Source organism: Vipera ursinii (assembly GCF_947247035.1).
Source record: "Vipera ursinii genome assembly, chromosome: 2".
In the NCBI taxonomy this organism is placed as follows: domain Eukaryota; kingdom Metazoa; phylum Chordata; class Lepidosauria; order Squamata; family Viperidae; genus Vipera; species Vipera ursinii.
The window spans coordinates 150,429,086-150,450,610 of NC_139513.1; the positions used below are offsets into that span (position 1 = coordinate 150,429,086).

The 21,525-nt window shown below is 43.6% G+C and overlaps 1 protein-coding gene across 4 annotated transcripts; it reads left to right on the forward strand.

Annotated features, from left to right (window-relative positions):
• The first annotated feature begins 318 nt into the window (after positions 1 to 318).
• LOC310636624 (pleckstrin homology domain-containing family A member 3-like) lies at positions 319 to 20,022 on the forward strand. Of its 4 annotated transcripts, XM_083356594.1 has the most exons (9): positions 900 to 976; positions 1,760 to 1,850; positions 2,346 to 2,462; positions 4,798 to 4,953; positions 8,473 to 8,609; positions 10,579 to 10,749; positions 13,416 to 13,459; positions 17,474 to 17,684; positions 18,987 to 20,022. In XM_083356594.1, the coding sequence occupies exons 3-8, from the start codon at positions 2,441 to 2,443 to the stop codon at positions 17,658 to 17,660; spliced, it is 717 nt and encodes a 238-aa protein (XP_083212720.1). In that variant the 5' UTR covers positions 900 to 976; positions 1,760 to 1,850; positions 2,346 to 2,440; the 3' UTR covers positions 17,661 to 17,684; positions 18,987 to 20,022. The 4 variants fall into 4 exon arrangements, with proteins under 4 accessions (XP_083212717.1, XP_083212718.1, XP_083212720.1 ...); XM_083356591.1 differs by lacking the exons at positions 900 to 976; positions 1,760 to 1,850 and adding an exon at positions 319 to 480; XM_083356592.1 differs by lacking the exons at positions 900 to 976; positions 1,760 to 1,850 and adding an exon at positions 319 to 480 and having other exon boundaries at positions 10,582 to 10,749.
• The last annotated feature ends 1,503 nt before the right edge of the window (positions 20,023 to 21,525 follow it).

Below are 21,525 nucleotides of genomic sequence, written 5' to 3' on the forward strand. Positions count from 1 at the left end.
TCATCCAGCCTGCACAGACTCGGCTCTAACCAATATCCCTGAGAAGCTCAACTCCTTATAGCCCGCTAAGCCACATTTCTAACACTGAGAGGACTCAGAAACGAATCAAGAAAGCGCTGGGAGAGGATTGGCCTGCTCCAAAGTCGGAGCAGTTTCGGGACTACATTGCCCTTAAGTCAGTGCGAGGGTCCGCGTCTTGTAATTGGCTCCGAGAGATACTTCCGGCTTTGTGTCTCCTCCAATTCGTTACGTTTCTCCCGCCTCCGCTTCCTCCCCCTGTCCTCCTTCTCGTCCGCCTCCTGTTCTTCCCACCTCTCTCTCTCTCTCTCTCCCCCCCCTCCTCCGTTCCGATCGGCACACGACCCGTGATTGGCTGAGCCTCGCCGGCGCAGGGCCGCAATTGGATCGGCGTGGCAGACCGGCGCTGAGCTGCGCTGGTGATGGAGGGAGCGCTGTTGAAATGGACCAACTATCTTTCAGGTGAGTGGGAGTGTTCCAGGCAGGCCTGGCTCCAGGGTAGCGAGTAACGGGGAGCTCAAATACGGGTTCTCCTCGCTCCCCGCCCGCCTGGATCCTCTCCCGTAGCCACGCAGCTAGGAAGAGCATTCGGCAGTCCAGGCTTCCTTCCATCTTTGTCCCCGCAGACTTCTACTCCGTTTCTCAGTCTCTCGCTCTTCCTTATTTATTCTTCCCGAAATGCAACGATCCTTTTGCAAATGGAGCCTGCCTCTTCCTCCCGGGTCAGGAGGGTCGATCCATCAACATTTGAATGGATCGAAGACTGTTTAAGCGCTGCACAACTGGAAGAAATTAAACCGGCTTTCTCCAGCTTGGGAAACGCAGCGAAAAGAATAAACTTCGACCGTTGCCAGGTGGCCTGTAGATGTGAAGGAACTACGTTTTGTGAATAAGTGACTGCATTTCCTTGAAAGAAATAGAGGACAAACCCACAGTTGGGGGAGCAAATCTGGAAGAGGTTCATAAAGATAGACAGTAATAATTCTTTGTGTTTCTAACTTTGCTTTACAAAGGCAAATTCAAGAGCAAACCCACACAATTAGAATTAATTATTGATTAGCAAATTATAATTAAATATGAATTATTTAATAAGTTGTTTAGTAAATAAATTTAAAGTACAGCTTTCTGAAATAAAGGACTGTTCTTTATAGTAAAGGATGTATGGTCACTTTATTGATAGCACTAATCTTAATTGCAGTGTATATGTACCTTTTTTGTTCTACTTAAAGAACAAAATATTTATGGCCAATTTCTTTATTCTTCGAATGTGTACAGTATATAAAAGCTTGCTATGGGCATCCCTTTAATGCAGGGTAAGTAAACACTTGGTCCCCAGTACAGTGTAGTTGAAAGATAACAACTAGTAAGTCCCAAATTCGTGTTTGCCCTCAGCCCTGAATACTCACTGGGGTATTGAGCTGGGTATAAACTCTGGGGCAGCTTATTGCACAGATGGGGATAAGGCCACCTTGAGCTGTTGGAGGAAACATGGGATATAAATAAACAAGGTAAAATAGGAGGGGAGAGGAATAGATCAATTTGTTTTTATTTATAACTACTGAACAATAAACTTTCTCTTGGGTAGTTTATACAAAAGAATCGACGTCTCATGTGATTGAGTGGAAAAATAGAATAATGCCCCAAAGAGACTGCATAAGGAATAGAACCTAAAATATAGTACTACTGTCATTTCATGCAGGGAATTAGAATTATCTTCTATAATCTGGGTTTAAAATCCTAGAATACTAAGGAAAAGAGAAATGTATTTGCCTGGTGCCAAAATCACAATAATCTGGAACAGACAAGATTCCTCCTGGAGGGGATCCCACACAGTAAGTAGATTGGGGGCTAATTCACAGAGATTTCCTGAATTGAACACTTTCTTGTCGCTGATTCTTCCCTAGATGGAGTGGAATGGAAGTTATTTGTGGGGATAAATCTGCTGGGGGTTCTGTCTCTTGGGCCAGGTCTTGGGATAAAACCCAAGTACCTTTAAACTAGACAGAGTGACAAGTATTATTATGGTCAATTGATGTTTGTACCTGCCCTGGTGGCTTATGAATGAGCAGCCCTCAACAGCATGATTGCTTCTAATTTAATTATAAATAGTACTTTTAAACAATAAATATGGAGAGGCGAGCAGCCTGGCATAAATTAAGAATAGTACCACAAGAACCATGTTGCCCACCCTAGTCAATTTAGTTCAGAAATTCTTGGAAAATTAAATCCAAACATATGGAGACGTTTAGTTGGTTTCCCTTGCTCCCCAACCCCCACTGCAAATAGTCTGCAAGGTCCAATTTACCCTCCTTCTTCTCTGGCCTCAGGTTGGCAGCCACGATATTTTGTGTTAGAAAATGGCATCCTCTCCTATTATGACTCTCAGGATGATGTGGGCAAAGGCAGCAAAGGCAGCATCAAGATGGCTGTATGTGAAATCAAAGGTAGGCAGTTTCAGTACTGTACATGGAATGGAAAAGATGTAACATAATTTATCTTTTTCCAAACTTTGCTTCATTCGGTATTGTGCGTTGTCTTCCGTTTTCTGCTAAGAACTGCAGCAGCTTCACCGTGTTGCTTTCTTTATTCCACTGCTATTTGCTGCTCTTCCTTTAAAGGCCTGTGGTTTCTTACCTTCTTCATTAGTTGCTTTCTTATGGAAGGATAGTTGCCAGCCATTCAGTGAAAACCAGATTTATTTATTTATTTATTAATTATTATTATTTATTATTATTATTATTATTATTATTATTATTATTATTATTATTATTACTACTACTACTACTACTACTACTACTACTACTACTTGTTTTGGTGCCTTTGAATTAGCCTTGATTTATGGCTTTTGCCTTGACAAGTTGATGCAGCTTTCTTGGCAACATTTTGGAATTGGTTTGCCCTTGTCTTCCTCCTAGGGCTGAGAGGGAATGACTGGCACAGGTCACTTTACTGGTTTTGTACCTGAGACAAGTCTAGAATTCACAGTCTTCTGTTTTCTGGCATGATATATTAAACCACTGTGTACAACCGGCTCTCTTGAAGCCCAGATTATATGCTGTTAATATCTAGGGACCCCAGATATGGTCCATGAGGCTTGTTTCCTTTCAGCCTTCAAACAGTGGACCGGTAATGTACTGACAATAATGCAAGCTACATTGATTCATTGCATGCTGCAGAGCCTAGATTATGCAGAATTGACCTGGATCTGCTGAAATTCTAATCTACTATGTAGAAATTACATGATGCCATGCCTCTAGTCTGGGCACCCCCAGAGTTCTTTTTAATGATTGTAGTCCTCAACTTATAACCGCGGGCTTGGAATTGTGGTTGCAAGTTGTTGTGGTCATTAAGCAAGACAGACACAAGACTGTTTCACTGAGTGACCACAAACCCAGTTTTCCCAATTGCGATCATTAAGTGGATGGAGCAAGAGTGCTTCCCTGTCTGCATGGAAGGGAACTCTTGCTGTGGGCCAGAGAAATAAAGTTTGGATCCTGAAGATCCGAGTTCCATTTGGGCTAGAGAAAGGAAGCTCGGATCTTTGGGAACCAAATTTCTCTGGTCTGCCACAGGAATCCCCCCTCCCCTCTATGTGCTAGAGACTTTTGAGGTTTCAGAAATACCAAGATGTTTCTGGCTAGAAAGCTAGAGAACACAGTGTTTCTAAACACTGCATTTACTAGTTTTCTAGCCAGAAACTAGAGAACACAATGTTTCTGAAGTGTAGACAGAGGCCCTTATCTAGCCTTCGGAAACACTGCATTCACTGGCTGGCTGGCTGGCTACACTTGCATCAGCTTGTCACGCCTGTCAGCAGCTGCACAAAAAGGCAAAAGTAAATGGACCCTGGCATTGCAAGCATGGTGGGGTGGGGAGAAGGCCTGGACCTTCTGGGTATGGTGGCGAGGCAGTGAGCAAGTAAAGGCAGGGGAGTGGCAGATTTGTATGCCCTGGTTGGGGAACTGAGATGGAGAGGGAAGATAGATGGGAAGCCTTCAGTGGTTGTAATTTCAGGCGGGGTTTATAACTCAGTGTGTTCAGCACCATCTTTAAATTCAAATGGTACATCAAAGACAATCGGTAGGAGGCTTGTGCGTTTGCCAAATAAATGGGAAAAAATGTCTCGCTCCTGTGACTGAACCTTAGCTTGATCTGCAAATACCAGTAAATGAAGTAGGCAGACTTTATCTCTTGTTATCAAAAACACAAAGATCGCATTTGGAAATCTCACTGTTAGCTCCAGAAACTTAAAGCAGTGTTCTAAAACCTCTTACTCCTAAAGGTGTTTTCATTCAGTTAGGCTAATTTTTATTACGTTGGTGTTTTTCATCTGGAGTGTTCTGGTTGGGTTCTTCCCTATTGAGGTCTGTGCTTCACCCAAATTACATACCTGTGGACATGGTATTCCTTTAGCCCTAAATCAGGGGTGTCAAACTGCCGGCCCATGGGCCGGATGCGTCATGGCGAAACCGTGCCCACCCCCATTGCCGGCAATGGCAAAAAAGTTGCGATATGTCGCGACACGTCATGTGATGTTGCAAGTTTGACACCCCTGCCCTAGATGATCTCTGAGTGGTAAGAAGATAGCTTTCTTTTCCCCTCTTAATCCTTCAACTTATACAAAGTAGGGATTTCAATTGGTGGCCATGAAATCATCTTTGACCGAATAAGAAAAAGTGTCACCCTGCGCGTGGTGGAGCCTGTGTGTGTGTGGGGGGGAAGGTAGCGATTGTATGGCTCACTTTTATTTTCCTTTTATTTCTCTCACCCCTCCTGTAGTCCATGCAACCGATTCCACTCGTATGGAGCTGGTCATCCCAGGTGAGCAGTACTTCTACTTGAAGGCAGGAGGCGCTGCTGAGAGACAGAAATGGCTGGTGGCTTTGGGCAGCTCCAAAGCCTGCCTCGGGGATAGCAGAAGCCAGAAAGAAAAAGGTTGGTTCTTTGTCAATAGCTTTGTGTTAATGAATTGGTGGGCTCAGGATTATGGGGCTGTTGATAGAGCTAGTTAGTACTGGGTGAAAATACTTGGTCAACTTCAGTGAGTACTTTACTCTCATACCTCGTTAGCAAACATATCTGGGTTTGTTGAGTCATTTGCAACCTCTCCCCTCCATTTACACCCATGTTTGCACATAGGGATTTGGCTCTCCTCATAATAGATAGACTGCTGAATGGCTACAGCGGGTTAGAGTAACTGAGGTCAGGATCCAAAAAGGAGACCATAGTGTAGATATAGCACTGAATGTGCTGTTGAGTCCCCAGTGCTAGTTTTCATGATTTGGACTATTTTTAGGTACAGCTAGTCCTCGGCTTACAACAATTCATTTAGTGACCGTTCGAAGTTACAATGGTACTGAAAAATGTGACTTATGGCCGTTTTTCACACGTGCGGCCTTTGGAGCATCCCCATGATCATGTGATCAAAGTTCAGATGCTTGACAATTGACTCATATTTATGACCGTTGCTGTGTCCCCGGGTCATGCGATCACCTTTTGCGACCTTCTCACCAGCAAAGTCAATGGGAAAGCCAGATTCACTTAACAACCGGGTTATCAACTTATCAACTGCAACGATTCACTTAACAAATGGGGCAAAACTCACTTAGTAAATGTCTCACTTAACAGCAGAAATTTTAGGCTCAGTCGTCATAAGGCGAGGACTACCTGTATTTCCACAATAAAATGAGGGAAAGAACAGAATTGATTCCCCTTTTGAAAAGCTAGTCTTTAGGATTTTTTTAAAAATCCATTATTTGAATGATTGAACACAAACAGTCTTATGGACCACTAGCATCTCCCCCATTTATTTGTCAGTCTCTGAGGATCTCCAGGAAAAAGCACTGCAGCTGGTTCATAACATTGTTCATGCTCAACCCCCCCCCCCCCCAAAATAAGACTTAATGTGCAGAGAAAGAAGAATGAATTCCAGTACTTATTACAGCACTGTTATTGACTGGGTTCACTTGTCACAATAAACCATCGTTTATAACAGGCATGTCAAACTGCCGGCCCACGGGCTGGATGCATCACGCTGAAACTGTGCCCACCCCATTGCCGGCAATGCGGAAAAAGTCTCAATACATGGCGTGACATCACGTGATGTGAGTTTGATGTGCCTGGTTTATAAGGTTTTCTGAATCACCAAACATGACATAGTTCATGTGGCACATCAGGGTTAATTTAGCGTTATTCATGGGTAACATCTTCCCACAGACCTATATGTCAATCTCCCACTGTATGGTGTTGATGTCAGATGGCTACTTTTACAACAGCTTGCCACCCCCCACTTAACATTTCCCCCCTTTAATTTGAGCAGTCCCAATTTCAGTGGGGGAAACCCATATAGGAACCCCACAAAAGTCTAAATCACTGAGTATAAAAGGGAGTGTTAATCCCTCCAAGTAATCCCCCCTTTAGGACGTGAAAAGAGATTAGAGCAGCTTTATGTTGGTGTCAGGAAGGCTATATACTATATAGCTTATCCAACAGCTGTTTCTATGTCTAGCAGATTAGTGGCAGCCCTTGCGGGTTTTTCAGTTTGTACTTAGCCACATTATTCCAGCAGAAAGCATGAGTTTGTATTTTGGTTAAAGCATTCTCAGCCCTAACCTACACTATTACCCGGTTTGGGATCTATAGTAAATTAATGACAGGCAAACTTGACTATTGCCTAGATTTACACCATTTACTTAGCCAAAACAAGTCACAACTTAATGCAGCTTGGGACCTCAGCTGCTTTGTTAACTTTTCCTTGTATGGGAGAAAGTCAAAGCCTGCGCTTAGAATACTTTTAATGTATATTTGGGTAATTTATAGACTGTTCTTATGATCCTTCATCTTTTACTCAGTAGATTGTTAGTGATTCCAGTGTTTTGTAATTGGTATTTCATTTTAATAGACCATTCTGAAATTCTACTTCCCGAAATAAATATTGGAAACGTGAGTGCACTTACGCACATAAGTTATCTGTACATTTCCCAGAATAAATACCACTAAGTTGGTGGCTAAGATTAAGCCTCTCTTTGGCAGATTGGGTGATAAATGTTTTCTTCCATCCCACCCACACAGATACAGTTGTGCACCAACTGCAGTTAGCCTACTTTTTCCTCTATTACTTCACAGAAAGTCACTAAATCAACTTTCCTTTGCTTCATCGTTTCCTAGTTTCTTCTTCATATTTCTGTCTTAAGGAATTATCAAAGCCTGGCATACTTCAAAAAAGGTTATGTGCTATCTGTGGTACCAGCCAGAGTCTCTGCCTCCTCACTGATTTTCGGCGTTTAAAATCTTTATTACTTTTTAAGGGCTAAATCTCCCATGTCTCATGGCACAGAGTGACAATATTCTTAGAAAACAAAAAGAAGTCACAAAAGTGTTTGAAACGTCCTTTCAAAATTGTGCATACAATTTCACTAGGGAACTCAGCCGGGTTTAGTGCAATGTGCGAGCTCTTTTTTAGAAACGTTCCTCAAAGCATATGGGAACATGAACACATCTAACCACAGTTCTTTAAAGCAGCTGTTTGTTCCTGCATCACATTAGATGCTTTTGGATTTCAGAGATAAATTGGTGCCGCTTCATTGAAACAGAGGAAGTTGATTTGATTTTACTAATCTTTTTATATATTTATTTTTACTCTGCCCTGGAAAAGGGTACATTAAACGAACACACACTGACAGTCTATATCCCATTGCATCGTTTGCACTTTATTTTCAGTTTTGGTGCTATCCACAGATTCATACTCAAAAGATATTTGCATTTTGAAAACACCAAAGGCATCTTAGTTGTTATTTTGATATGACCGAGGGAGCAAGCTTTTTCACTGGCAAAATCGGAACTAATTCTGATGCAGCTTAAGTCTTCTGTACTCTGTGGCGCTGTGTGAATGTGTTCTGTACCAGCCTGCTACCGGCCCTGCAGAAAAGGCAGGGACAACCCCTTTACAAACGGCAAGAGGCTGGAATTAAGCCTGCCAAATTTATTAACATAAAACAGAGCAAAACAAGACACCAACCATGAAACAGGAGCTATTCAAGCGGTTGCCTTCAGCAAACCAGCCCTCCCACGCATTCCCCTTTTATACAGTTCAGGGCGTGGCTTCTCTCTGCCTCCTTCCGAGGTGCCCCATTGCCTTCCTCTGTTTACTCCTGATTGACTGCCTCTTGCGTCGGGCGTCCTTGAACAGGGCCAGCTGTGGGTCATCTTCATCCACGCTGTCAGGCTCACACAGCTGGGTCTGCGTCGTGACCAGGTGGGAGGGGCCTGGCTGAGGGCTCTCATCAGCAAGCTCTCCAACCCCCTCAGCAAGCTCTCCAACCTCCTCAGCAAGCTCTTCAACACCCCCCTCCTCCTCTGAGTCGTCCGACCCAACTGCCGAACCCACAGGCTGACCCTGAATCACAACAGAATGTTCTTTCAGTGTCTTATGTAAATTTTCCTTATCTATCCCAGATCTGGACATAAGCAACGAGTCCCTCGGAAGAAAACTGTCTGAACTCCGCCTATATTGTGACGTGCTGACACAGCAAGTGCTAGCTGTGCAGGATGCAACCCAACCTCAAGAGAATGGATCTCCTCTGGACATCCAGGTACGGTGGGAGAGAGTCTAGAGCAATTAGAGGTTTCTGTGTTTGCATGTTTCAGCCGGGTCTATTAAGAAACCTGTGAAATATTAGTTCTCTGACAACATTAGCAAGTTTATTTGTGATCACTGTAGGACAGAGATGGAAAGCTGAGAGCTCTCCAGGCCTCCTGGTCTTCTAGTAGCTTCAGCCAACAGGGCCAATGGCATCTTGTAGTCCAGAGGTCTCAGGAGCCAGTGACGCAGTCAGTCATTGCTGTAGTGCCTTGGAATTAAGGGTGAAGAGTCCACACAACAATGCAGATATCCAAGGGCCACTAAGGATTCTAGATCTGTTCTATGGTTATGTAAAGTAGATATTCCTATGTTTTGGACACAGTCTGACATAAAGGAAGCCCGGCTGATCCAGGACACATTTTCCTCTTGCTTGAAAGATCCAAATGCTGCCACTCTTCGTATTTGTCAGCGAAGGTCACAACCCACCTGCAATTTCTTTGCAAACACCATTTAAACAAATGACATCTATTGGTCTCATTGAGGCTTAACTACCATATATCTCACTTTGTCTCCTTTAATGTATTAACGCATCTGGCACAGATCGGGCCCACCTGTTAAAGCTGGACATGGCATTAGAAGCAGTCTCAAATTCAGCCAAAGAAAAATCTGCCAATTGACAGGAACATCTGTGATGTATCATCAACAGTGCAGCTATTTAATCTTTTGGACATGGGTGACTTATCAATTGATCTAAGTGCTAAAATAAAGTTGTCAGGGTTTTTTGAAGAATTTATTCTCTCTCAATCTTTCCATCATTGCTCCAGAAATAATTAGCAATCTTTAAACATTTTTTTTCAATCAAATGCTTAATGCCAAAAGTATGTTTTCGAACAGAAACACTGGACTATTATTCCATTCTTACGGCAATGTTGGAAAAATACCATGCCCCAGTGGCTTGAATCTCATGTCTTGGTATCTCCTGTATGTGCAACTGCCTTGGCTCTTCAGCCTGGATGGTTTGTTGTTTGGCCCAGTACCTGCTCTGATTGCATATAATTTTGAAGCATTTGAAAGTGCTAATTTAGTTTTACTTCCAGTGTAAATAAAAATTAGAACTTAATCAGAATTTTTTTAAAAATAGAATTCATGCTGCTTCTGTGTACCACATTTGTAAAGCAACAGCCTTAGGGAGTTTTCCCAGCTTTATCTAAAATGTATTGATGCTCCTATTTTTTCCGGGAACAAACTTTTGGAATGGGAATAGAGGTGAGCTTGTCTCAGTATTGCTACACCACTACTAAACTTTCAGGTGATGACGTAGTATATAGGTAATGGCTCTTTTTCTTTTACCAACGTTTTAAAAGGTGGGCTTGAGATCTTAAGGATTGCAGACTCCAATGGAGCATCAAGTGCTTCGCCGTAGTTTTGCATTCTTATTTAACTGCATCACAAGCAAAGATCTGGGGAGAGGAGAGTGACTTCAGGAAAGACTGCTTGATATTGATATTTGATACTGATACTGATATTTATCCAAAATGGTATAGGGTTTCCTGCCTGAGCAGGGGGTTGGACTAGAAGACCTCCAAGGTCCCTTCCAATTGTTGTTGTTGTTGTTGTTGTTGTTGTTGTTGTTGTTGTTATTATTATTATTATTATTATTATTATTATTATTATTATATTTCCTGTGTTCTAATAGAATTATAAACCTTGTAAAGCCAGTGTTTATTTGCTGAAGCGACACAGTCCTTTCATGTAGCTGAATGGAGAATTAATGTCCATATGTAGAGTTGCTTGTTTGGAAGCCCAAGCCATTTGGGCAGGAAAGGGGCATGTAGAGAGCAACTGAAGCCCATTCGAATTGGACCTTTTAGCTCTCAAGCCCCTCCTCTCCATTGGATGGTGGGACTGTGAGGATTAGGGTGGAAAGGCCATCATGCAGTTGTGCTGCTTCACTTGTCTGTGCTCTCAATTCCCACCAGAAGATGAATGAAGCTTCGTCTTTATTGCGGGCAACCTGCAGTCAGTTCATCTCTACCCTAGAAGAATGCATGAAATTTGCAAATACTCGTTTGGCCCCTGAGCTGTATCATCCTTCAACAGTCCCTGAGCCTTCTGATTTTGTGGGCACTAAACTTCCACATTCCCACCGGGTAAGGCTACTTATTACTTATTCCTATTTATATTCATTAGTTCTACCCTAGTAAGATGCTCAGTTGGGTTGCTTCTGAAAAATTGTGTTTATGTCACATTGCCAGGAAAGAAATTGTCACGGCATGCTGCTGTTTTTCATTCTCGTAGATTTAATCAAGAATAGGCAACTTGGTTCTATATAAATCCTTTTTTTCCATTACTGCCCTCATAATTTTTGACCAAGGGTCATGCTAGCTGGGATTTATGACTTTTAGTCCCAAACATCTAGAAACCACCAAACTGGTAGTCCTGATTTAATTTCTTGTGGGAAATAATAACCAAATAACCATTCTGGAGGCATTTATCTTAATGTGAAATGAATGGCATCTCAGAGTGAAATAAATTCCTGATGCCGAGCGTTTTATATAATTCATCAGAATTAGTGTGTGTGTGCTGAAAAAGCTCATAATGCCCAGAGCATTTGTCTTTTTGTATTACATGTAAAATTGTGTAATTGTTCATAGGCATATCATATGTTTCTGTAAGTTAAAAAGCCATTCTAAGTTAGAAATTCTATATATTTGTATGTCTTGGATTTATACATTATATTAAAAAAAGACAATGAAGAGTAATCACTAGATCTCAGAATATGGAGAATTCACTTGACCAATATATTCCCTTCAGTTATCCTGAGCATTGGCTATTTTAGCAAAGGCTAATGGGAGTTGCAGTGTAAAATATCTACAAGCTTTTTGTGTTGTGGAAGGCTGTCTTAAGAGAGGCTGGACCAACCCATTTTAAGTATAAAAGAAGCTGCAAGTACTTTGACCTCTTAATTGCATTCATTGTGTCTATACTACATTAATGAAAACTGTAACAATATATACAGACCTGCTCTAGTAAGCATCCTTTCTTTTTCAAATAATTTTATTAAGAATTATACGTGAAAAGAACAAAAGTCAGTCCTGTATGATGCAATAAGTATAAAAATTACAAACAAATATACAAGAAAAAGAAAAAACGGGGGGGAGGGAGGCAGGTAAAAGGAAAAGAAAAGAAAAAGGGAATGAAAAATAAAAAAAAGTAACTTTCCCCTTCATCCCAGCAGGTAAAAACAATTTTAATAGCTTATCACCGTTTGTTCCATTCTGTGCAAAAGCTTGGCTGAGAGATGTTCAAAAATTGGGACTAACGGTTTCTGCTCCACTTTCTTTACCCTGTGCCTCTAGTGTCCAGCCTTCAAGGTCTCCTGATCGTAAAAAAACAACAACACACAAAATAAAATCAATCTCCATTGTCCCGTGAGAAAGAATCTTGTAAATAATTCACAGCTATAATTCCAAATCCTTCTGGCCTCTTAATCTGTCATCAACTTTCCAAAATCCATATACTAAGCACCCTTTTGCTGCACAGTCTCCCCCCCCCAAAATTAAAACTTTTAAAAATCAAATTCCCACCATCTTTTAAGAAGACGAAAACTCATCCGATGAATTCAGTAAACCCTTGCTGCTCCAAAGGGTCTTAATCTCTCTAATATGCAAAGAATTAAAAAAAAACAAAACAAATTGCGAAAAAGTGATGAAGATATAAGGCTCGGTCAAGCTTAGTATCTATAAAGGCTGCTTTGCAGGTTTTAGCTTGATGTAAATCCTGACTATCAGCTACTACATTTATAAACTGACCGTAGTAACGACAGTTTCCATAGTCTACTCATGAGGAGTGCCTGTCCAGGGTCCTGTGGATGATCTCAACAATTTCCTTTGATTTGGAGAGATTATGCTGATTCGGATCCAGTATCCAGTGGTGATTTCCCTCACAAAGCTATCTTGCTAGCCGGCAATAGCTAGCTAAGCATCCGCTCACCATGGTGCTGACAGGAAGTCTCTACATTCCTTAGAAAAGTTGTTTGTTTTGTACCATTTGGAACAAAGTTACCATTATATACAGTTGCAAGAAAAAGTATGTGAACCCTTTGGGATTACGTGGAGTTTTGCATGAATTGGCCATAAAATGCGCTCTAAACGTCATGTAAGTCACAACAATAGAAAAACACAGTCTGCTTAAAATAATAGTACACAAACATTAGCTGTTGTCATGTTTTAATTGAACATAAGATGGAAACATTCACAGTGCAGGGTGGAAAAAGTATGGGAACCCCTAGCCCCTGTGTTTTCTTCAACCTTGGCAACTTTAAGACTTGTGGACTTCAACTCCCAGAATTCTGGGAGTTGAAGTCCACAAGTCTTAAAGTTGCCAAGCTTGGAGACCCATGAGCTAATTAGTTGAGATATGGTTTAAAAGCTGCCATCTGTGAGATTAAGCTCTTAAAACATCTAATAAACTAAAGAGAGATCATTTTTTCCAGAGGCTATGCAGCTAGAGAAAAAAAAAGACATACTAGATCAGGGGTAGGCAACCTTGGGTCTTTTATGAAGGGATTCTGGGAGTTGAAGTCCACGAGTCATAAAAGACCCAAGGTTGCCTACCCCTGAACTAGACCAATAATTTTAAAAATCTGAACATGTAGTTGGTCACCTACATGACTATCCCTTCCCCCCCCCCAAAAAAAACCATTTGTGTTTGTGAAATTGTAACTATTCCATGCACGGGCCAATCAGAATGGCAGGGTATTACTTTGTGTTTATATCCTTACCATTGTATTTGTGTTTTTCCCTCCATCCTTCAGGTTAGACGTTCTATGAGCCACACAGGCATCGTTTCCTCAGACAGGTGAGCAGCCAGGATATCTCCAAGCTTTATTTTAGGATCGGTTAATTTTCCCAGAGACTGTTTGGGGCCAGGGGGGTGGGGGGTTTTGTTTTTGGTTGTTGTTTTTTAGTTTTGCCACTGTATTTTGGAAATAATCCCATGGAATTAAGCATATTCTCTCTCTTCCATTGCTCTCCACTGTCCCCATGCAAAAATAAAATAAGGAAATTAAAATATTGAATGTGGGGTATCTCGTGGCAGTTCTACTTTAGCAGGGGTAACTGGCAGCAGATATATCTCAGTAGAGATAACAAAGGATTTTCCACTAAGATTTAGACCTGCCAGACTACTTCTTTGTCAAGTTCTCCCTCTTCCTGATTACTTCCTTTTCCTAAATGAAATTTTGCTTGCAAAAGAACTCGGAAAGAAGTTGATTAAGAAAGAGGGTGGATGCTATTAAAACACTTTTTAATTTAGGAGAGTGGATTGCATTTAACTCATGATTGTCTGCGTTTACTATTTGCCACAGCTAGTCAGTCCTCACCAACCATTCATTTAGCGACTGTTCAAAGTTGCAGTGGTGCTGAAGGGGTGGTACTGAACAGTTGGTCCTCAAAGTTCCAGCGTTGCAGACTTCCACAGTCACACGTTATCACCACTTGGCCACCACTGCACACTTAACAAAAGTGGCAGTGCCCCGTGGTGATTCCGTCACCATTTGTGACTTTCTCTGCCAGGTTTCCACAAGCCAAGTCAATGGGGAAGCCAGCAAGGAAAGTTGCAAGTTGCTTGGTTTAAGTCTCTCTCACCTGCAGCAGCCACCATCAGATTTGAAATCTCTCGTGTGTGTTGCTGCAACCACTCACCCACCCTCCCTTCCTCCCTCCCTCCCTCAGCAGCAGCCATTCCCAGAACAAAAGTCGCTTAGGCATGCCACATACCTGCCAGTCAGCTTGCTTGTGAACCAACTGGGACTTGCAACTTCCTGCCAGCTCCCTTACTGATTTTAGTTGTTGGAACCCAGCAAGGAGGCAATGCTCGCTTAACAACCTGCAATGCTCGCTTAACAACGGCAGTAGCGACTACTGGGATTGCCGTTGCTAAGCAATGTGGTCGCGTGACATCACACTTTATGACAGCATTGCTTAGTGACTAAAATTCTGATCCCAATTAACATAATTAAGCAAGGACTACCTCTAATTTGAAATGTTAACCCTCCCTGTCTCTGATTTAATCAGCAGGAGACACTATATTTCTAATTCTTTTCATTTTGGTTGGGTTTTGCAAAAAGAGGGCAGATCTGTGTGTATTTATTTACTTCTTCTTTTATGCAGAAGAATTAATTCTGCAGCGCCTAATAGAGGTTTATATCAATATGAATTGGATGATTGATTTATGTTTTAAAAAGCAAATGTAATTACTTTAAATTTTAATTATCTTAAGGTCTTCTGGGAGACAAATTAAAGCATGGTCCTTGCAGGAAATTTGTGTCTTTCCTTATACTGACAACTTTTTCCTTCAAAAGTTTAGAGGATCGTCTTGACTTGGTACTAACACCACGGAAGACTTAATCAAAGGGGAAATAGCAGACATATTGGGGCACGGTGTCCATGTCATACTAGACTTTTATTATTTTAATGGAAATGAAAGCTAAGTGTAATTGGCTGGAATACATAAGCTTAAAATAAGAGGATTTTAATGAATTCAGAGCAATTATTCTTGTGACAGGAGAAGCGAATGGAAAAAGGAGCTCAAAGTACGTGGATTAGTGTTCCTAAAAAAAGAGAGTTAAAAAGCACAAGTGCAGATGATTCCAATTTGGGGGGGGGACAAAAAACCTGGAGCGCAGGAAAAGAAATCAGCGTGATTGCATAAAACATTTAGCGGAAGATCTGAAAACATTGTAAAGCAGGGACTGTTCTAGGACGGATGGGATGAGTAAAGAGGCCTTGGAGAAGTAGTCTGGAAATAGAAAGTGCTCAGGAAAGCTGAAACTCAAAAGGAGCTGCCAAGAATAATCGAAAGAATTTTTTTAGAGACCTTGAAAAGAATAAAAGAAAAGAATCAATATACCAATTATGCGGTGAAGACGGCAAAAAATGTAACAGATAGCAAAGCAAAGAAAGAGCAATATGAATCTCCTCCAGACCCAAGCTTTGGCACTCCCTATAATCTAGCTTGGTGTGTTTTTTTTCCCAATTTGGTAATTTTAAGATGCACTGAAGTCCCAGAATACTCTACTCAGCGTGCTAACTGGGAAATTCTGGGAGTAGAGCGCCACAGGTCTCAAAGTTGCCAAAGCTGAAAAACACCGACGTAGTTCAAGAAAGCAGTCAGCACCCTTGAGTGCTGCCTAAGCTCAGTAATGGTCTGGATGAGAGAACAAGGTGAACCCAGGCCCAATGGCAGGGCTTCTGGACTCGGGAACTGAAGGGAAGTTTCAGTTGAAAAAGCAGCTTTACAGTCCCGAAAGCAGGTTTACCAGATCCCCTGCTGTCATTACCCTCCAGGTAACGTCTGCGTTAAGAGCTCCTTTTCAACTCCATGGCTAGTGTCCCAACTGCGACCTTTCCTGAACCAGTCTGACTTAGCAACAGTTATCCACACCTCGGTTAAAATCCCATTTTGATTGCTACAATACGCTTTACCTGGAGCTTTTTTTTTTTTTTTTTTTTTGAGAAGTGCCGGAAGTTGTAAGGAGTGATCCGGTGGCTAAACAGCGCAAGATAAAAGAATCGCATGACGCCTAAATGGAAAGATCTGCCCAGGTTGTCAGGTGTTTACTAAGCACTACTTAAAAAGAGTCTGGCACTGACCATTAAAGACCTAAATGGCTTGGTCTTGCACATGGGGGGAACTTGTGAATTTGCCTAGTTACTTAGATCACTAAGAGAGGCTCTTCTGAAGAGCCTCGTGGCTTGTGGAAGAAGATCTGTCTAGTGCTGTCCCTAAGAAAAGTGTGTTTGTTTGGCCCTCCGTTCATCCAGCCTTCAGAAAAAGGGCAACCCCCCCATCTCTTCTCACCAAGCTTTTCACTTGTAATGGAGCTGATTCTGGTAACGTTTATGGTACGTCTGATATAATGGCATTGTTTTGATTTTTTTTCTCATGTGCATTTCTAAATGTGAACAGCCTTGAATGACAGGTCTGTCTCTGCGGCTAGCGCCCCAACTGTGAGCCAGGATAGAAGTTGATTAAATAAATAAATTACGAAGGGGATCATCAAACATTTTAAAGGACATCACACAGACGAGGACTGAGACCTCTGGTTATCTCAGGCAGCAGGTTGCGGAAGGAGAGGTTTTAAGTATGCGTATTCTTAATGAATGTCGGGAAAAACCTCTTACCATAGTAAAGCAGCGGGCCCAATAACCCAGATAGATGGTATTCAGCAGACATATCCAAGTGGGGACTAAAAAGGCCATCTTTACCCCTGTTTTAATTTAGATTCTTGCACCAAGATGGGGATTTGGACTCGGATCAGATCTCATGGCTGTTTGCAGGACTTGGCCTGACGTAGCCTGCTTTCCGTGCAGTGTAGCTGTTGGCATGGATCCCCAGGTTTTGTTAGCCTTGCAAGATAGCACAACCAAGAATATTAACTCTGTCTTACTATAATGTTAGATCAGGGGTCTTGAAACGTGGCCCTTTTAATGACTTGTGGACTTCAACTCCCAGAATTCTTCAGCCAGGCACGCGTGCCTGGCTGAGGAATTCTGGGAGTTGAAGTCCACAAGTCATTAAAAGGGCCACGTTTCAAGACCCCTGGGTTAGATTAACAGAATCTTGCCAAGACAAAGTATCTCTCCTTCCGTTGACACCGCCTCCCCCCCCCGAAAACTAGGGAGGGTCCCTTCTGAAATGATTCCCATGCCCCTTTTCCTTCTGTGGGCTGAGACATCTCTTATGTGCCAGTTGTTCCTGTCTGTGGCTGTCCTGCCTGTCTCCCACGCTCATTCCCACATGTCATTACAGTGGCTGTAGCTTGCCGAGTGCAGGGTTTTGCTAGCAACGTCTGCCTGTCTTCCTTTGCAGAGTGCTGGAGCCAGCTCGGATCCCTCCGGTGCCTCCCAAGGGCACGGAGACTGTGCTGCGCAACCTGGAGGAGATGGTGGTCTTCTGCTCACAGCAGTGGGGGCAGCAGGGCTCCCAGTCTGCGAGTCCCCCTGGCACCATAACTGAAGAAGCAGTCAGTAGAAGCCACCACCAGATAACCGCGTGAGATTGACCAGGGAGGGGAAAGACGGTGAGTTGGGAGGCAAGTAAACTTGTCCCCTGCCCAATATGAAATAATTGGGAGCGTGTCATTTTCTAGGCTACCAGAATGTGGACTGTGGTGTCTAGAAGAATTCTTAACAACAGCCTGGCTCCTTAGCTAATACTGCATGGCAGCCTGGCCACCCAAGCCTGGACCACGGAAGCCTTGAATTGGGCTTGCCTGAGATCTAATCCAGCATGTGGCAGGTTTGGGGCAAGAGAGATTGGCCTTCTGCCTTTCAGTCAGATGCCCATTTTGATGTGAAACTAGACTCCTGCTGCGTTTGCAGGAATTGCAAAGCAGGCAGTGTCAGTTGGGGAGGAGATAACACGTCAAGGTTTGCCCCAAATCCCTAAAATTATGTTATGTTCAGGACAGAATCTGGAGAACAAAGTAGAAATGCTTCAACTTTTGCACTGGTGGAGGGAAAGCGTTATATTACTGCTGGGCATTGCAGCAACTTGTGGGGAAAAGGAATGGCCAGCGTGATGGTGGGCCATGGCAAAAGGCCCAGAATTATCACGTGGCCCATAGGATGGCTGCCTTTGCACTGAAGATCCTGACTGTTGCTCCATTTAGAACTAGGATTTTGCTCTTGGTTTATGAATCCTGACTTACTTGGAAGAATAAGCTATGACCCCTAGTTATTTATTTATTTATTTGTTTGTTTGTTTGTTTTATATACCGCCCTTCTCCCGGAGGACTCAGGGCGGTGTACAGAGCAATAAAGTAAGAATACATTAGATAAATAATTTTAAAACCCAAATCCATCAGGCCAGGCCGGCTTGTTGGAATAGATAAGTTTTTAGATCACGCCGGAAGGAGCGAAGGTCAGGTGATAGGCTAAACAAACTCTTTTGTGTTTGCTTCATAGAAGTATTAACAAGAAGTAGTAAAGAGGTGGTTCACATAGATCGGAATTCTGTAGAACAGGGGTGTCAAACTGCTGGCCCGCGGGCGGGACACATCCTCCGGAAGCCGCGCCCGCCCCATTGCCAGCAATGGCAAAACCGTCCCGATAACGTTGCGCGACGTCACGTGACGTCGGGCGTTTGACAAGTCCGCTCTAGAATCTTGACATACTGTTCAGGGAGCACTTTCTCCGTTTACTTTGTAAACTCTCCCAGTAGATGCAACAAGCCTTGCTCTGCTTGAGAAATGTCCATGTGGTTTCACTCCTCTCTTGCTTAGCTTTGAGTAGTCTTTACTATGAAACTGCTGTTGCAGGTGCTTGACTTGCAGGAACCAGCCTGTCCTTCATCTCGTCTCTTTTTTCTTGTTTTTCCTCAGATAAAACCATTGTTGGTTCAGGACTTCCCAGTGGACTCAGCTGGTGGCAACCAACCAGCATAACCCGGATTTTTTTGGTGCTTTCTCAGCTCCTGGAATCAGCTCGGCTGCTCTTGAACTGAAACAGTCTGTCTGGGGGGTTTTCTCCTCTAGCATAGGACTTAAACCTGAACCTGTCGGGTATGGGCTTCTACAAGACCAGCGGGTAGAAAGGGCCAGGTACCACAGGCAGCCTCGGTTCTGTTTTTCAGGCTTGTGCTTGCCGGGGGTTGGAGAACGCAACCCACGTATTCCGAAATAGATGCTGGCACCTAGGGGATGGGTTGGGAAGAAGAATAGGGGTTAGCTCTTCAGGCTAGGTTGGTGGGAAAGAAAGAAGAGATCGCTCTCAGAAAGCAGATAGAATGATTAGTCATTTCATACCAGGCCAGTTAAGCGTCCTTCCTCCTGGTACTCTCCCAAATGTCTTTACATTTGCATTTGGCCACCTGAGGTGCTTTGAGCCTGCAGAAGTGTGGCCTGTTGCAGAGGCAGAACGCAATCTTCTGCCAGCAGTCCTGCCACCGTTGTCTGAGGGAGCCTTTCGGTCGGGAACTCAGTCCGGGTGCAAGCAGGGGAGACCTTGCTGAGCTCCTCGTCTTTTCTCAGCAGGGTTTCTCCCCCCCCCCCCCTGAGATTTGGACTTCCCCCACAGAGCTTGCTGAACAGGATCCAGGAGTCCCTCGGAGCTCCTCAGAACGCTCTTTGGTTCTGTGTTAGGGCAGCAGAGAGCAAACGTCCAAGGTAATAGGAAAAGCAGCCTGTCTGGACCTCTGATCCGAAAGTGAAGTTTGGTTCCCTCACGTATCAAGTCTCATGCCTTTTGCATAAAAGGGTGAAGCCTTAGTCTTTCGGGAATGCCTGCCCTCTCTTTGTACGGCCGCCGTGCAGCCTCGTGGACATCCGCATACACCTCTTGTTCGAAGCTCTCTCGCCGGAAGAGCCCAGCCAAGGACGAGACTCTAATTTTGAATGGAGACTTTAATTTTGAAACAAATGCAGTGTCACGGCTATATGTTGTTTTTTCCCCCGCGGGGTGGAGGTTGGCACCACTGGGGTTTTCTGCCAGAAGCAAAGCCAAAAACAAAACAGCTTCTTTCAGGGTGGCCTGATATAGACCTAGAAAGCAAGGCAACCTGCATGTGGTCTCGCCTGCAATATGGCAAAGGTGGGGGGGGGGGAGGAAACGAGTTCAGGAACACCTGGAACTAATCCCTGTCTGTGCCGCTGAACAGGTGGTTGCAGTTTTATATAAAGAATTGTTGCATCACTGAAGCCCGGTGCAAAACAGGCAGGTGACTCATAATGGCAGCAAGAAACTGGGAAACAGCAGGGTGCTATTTCTGGCTCCCCTAGTGTGTTTTTTTCCCCCCTCCCTCTGTTGGAGAGACGTCTTGCTTGGTTTAGGTTTAATTTCTTTCTTGGGGCGTTTTATGTAATTGGAACAAGGGCTAGATTTTTCTGGAGGTTTAATTCTAGTTACCTGGGCAAGAATCCACCATTGCATAGTCAAAGCCAGGTATCCTCCTGTTGCTTTTTTTGAGCATCCCAGGAAGGGTGAGAACCACTTTGGGATAATGGTTAAGGCAGGGGTGTCAAACTCAATTTCATTGAGGGCCACATCAGCATTGCAGTTGCCCTCAGGGGGCCAGGTAGGTATGGCCAGGGTGGGCGTGGCTAGAGTGCGTATGGCCTACTGGGTGGGCGTGGCCAGTTCTACATCGTTCGCATCAAGGGTGCCTATGGGGGCCTGGGCAGGAGTGGGACAGATCTGAGGGTCTCTGGCAGAAGGAGGGTCTCTGGGCCAGGGCCAAGGCAGTGGGGGCCGTTCCCTCACTGTTTCCAGGATGGCTTCGCGGGCCGCATGAAACCACTTCGCGGGCCGGATCTGGCCCCCGGGCCTTGTGTTTGACATGTCTGGGTTAAGGCGTCAGACTAGAAACTGGAGGACTTTGAGTTTGAGTTCTGCCTTAGGCACAAAGCCAGTTGGGGACCTTGGGCCAGTCCTTCTCTCTCTCAGCCCTAGGAAAAAGGCCAGGGCAAAACACTTTGGAAAATCTTGCTAAGAAAACTGCAGGGACATATCCAGGCAGTCGCCAGGAGTATACACTGATTCAGAGGTGCCCACACGTGCACACACAACGCACACACAAAGGGCAGACAAGAAATTCCTATAAAGGGGACAACCTTCCTTTGCCTCAAACTACAAGCCTTGGCCCACTGGAAGTGTCTTCAGGTGGCATAGCTCGCATGTTGTGTAATGGGGCAGAATGCCCAAGAATTACAACATTAAAGGGAGCTGGGCCCCAAATCTCACAAGATACACCAAGACTTGTACAGTTTCAGTGATTTTTGTTGCTATTCTTACTTGAAATCTTGTGAAAGCTCATACAAGACCCATTAAATCTTACTGGATTGGTCAATTTTGCAAGATCCCATCTGTTATTTGATTTTAGGATTCTGCTGGTGTCTTGACTAGGCCTGACAAAGAATTTGGGTG

What these genes read in the sequence shown, in the direction of transcription:
- LOC310636624 (XM_083356591.1), top strand. Translation starts at nt 441, where the DNA reads ATGGAGGGAGCGCTGTTGAAATGGACCAACTATCTTTCAG. An exon ending in ATGGACCAACTATCTTTCAG is followed by an intron (nt 481 to 2,345) that starts GTGAGTGGGAGT and finishes CTCTGGCCTCAG; the next exon opens with GTTGGCAGCCACGATATTTT. An exon ending in GATCTCCTCTGGACATCCAG is followed by an intron (nt 8,610 to 10,578) that starts GTACGGTGGGAG and finishes AATTCCCACCAG; the next exon opens with AAGATGAATGAAGCTTCGTC.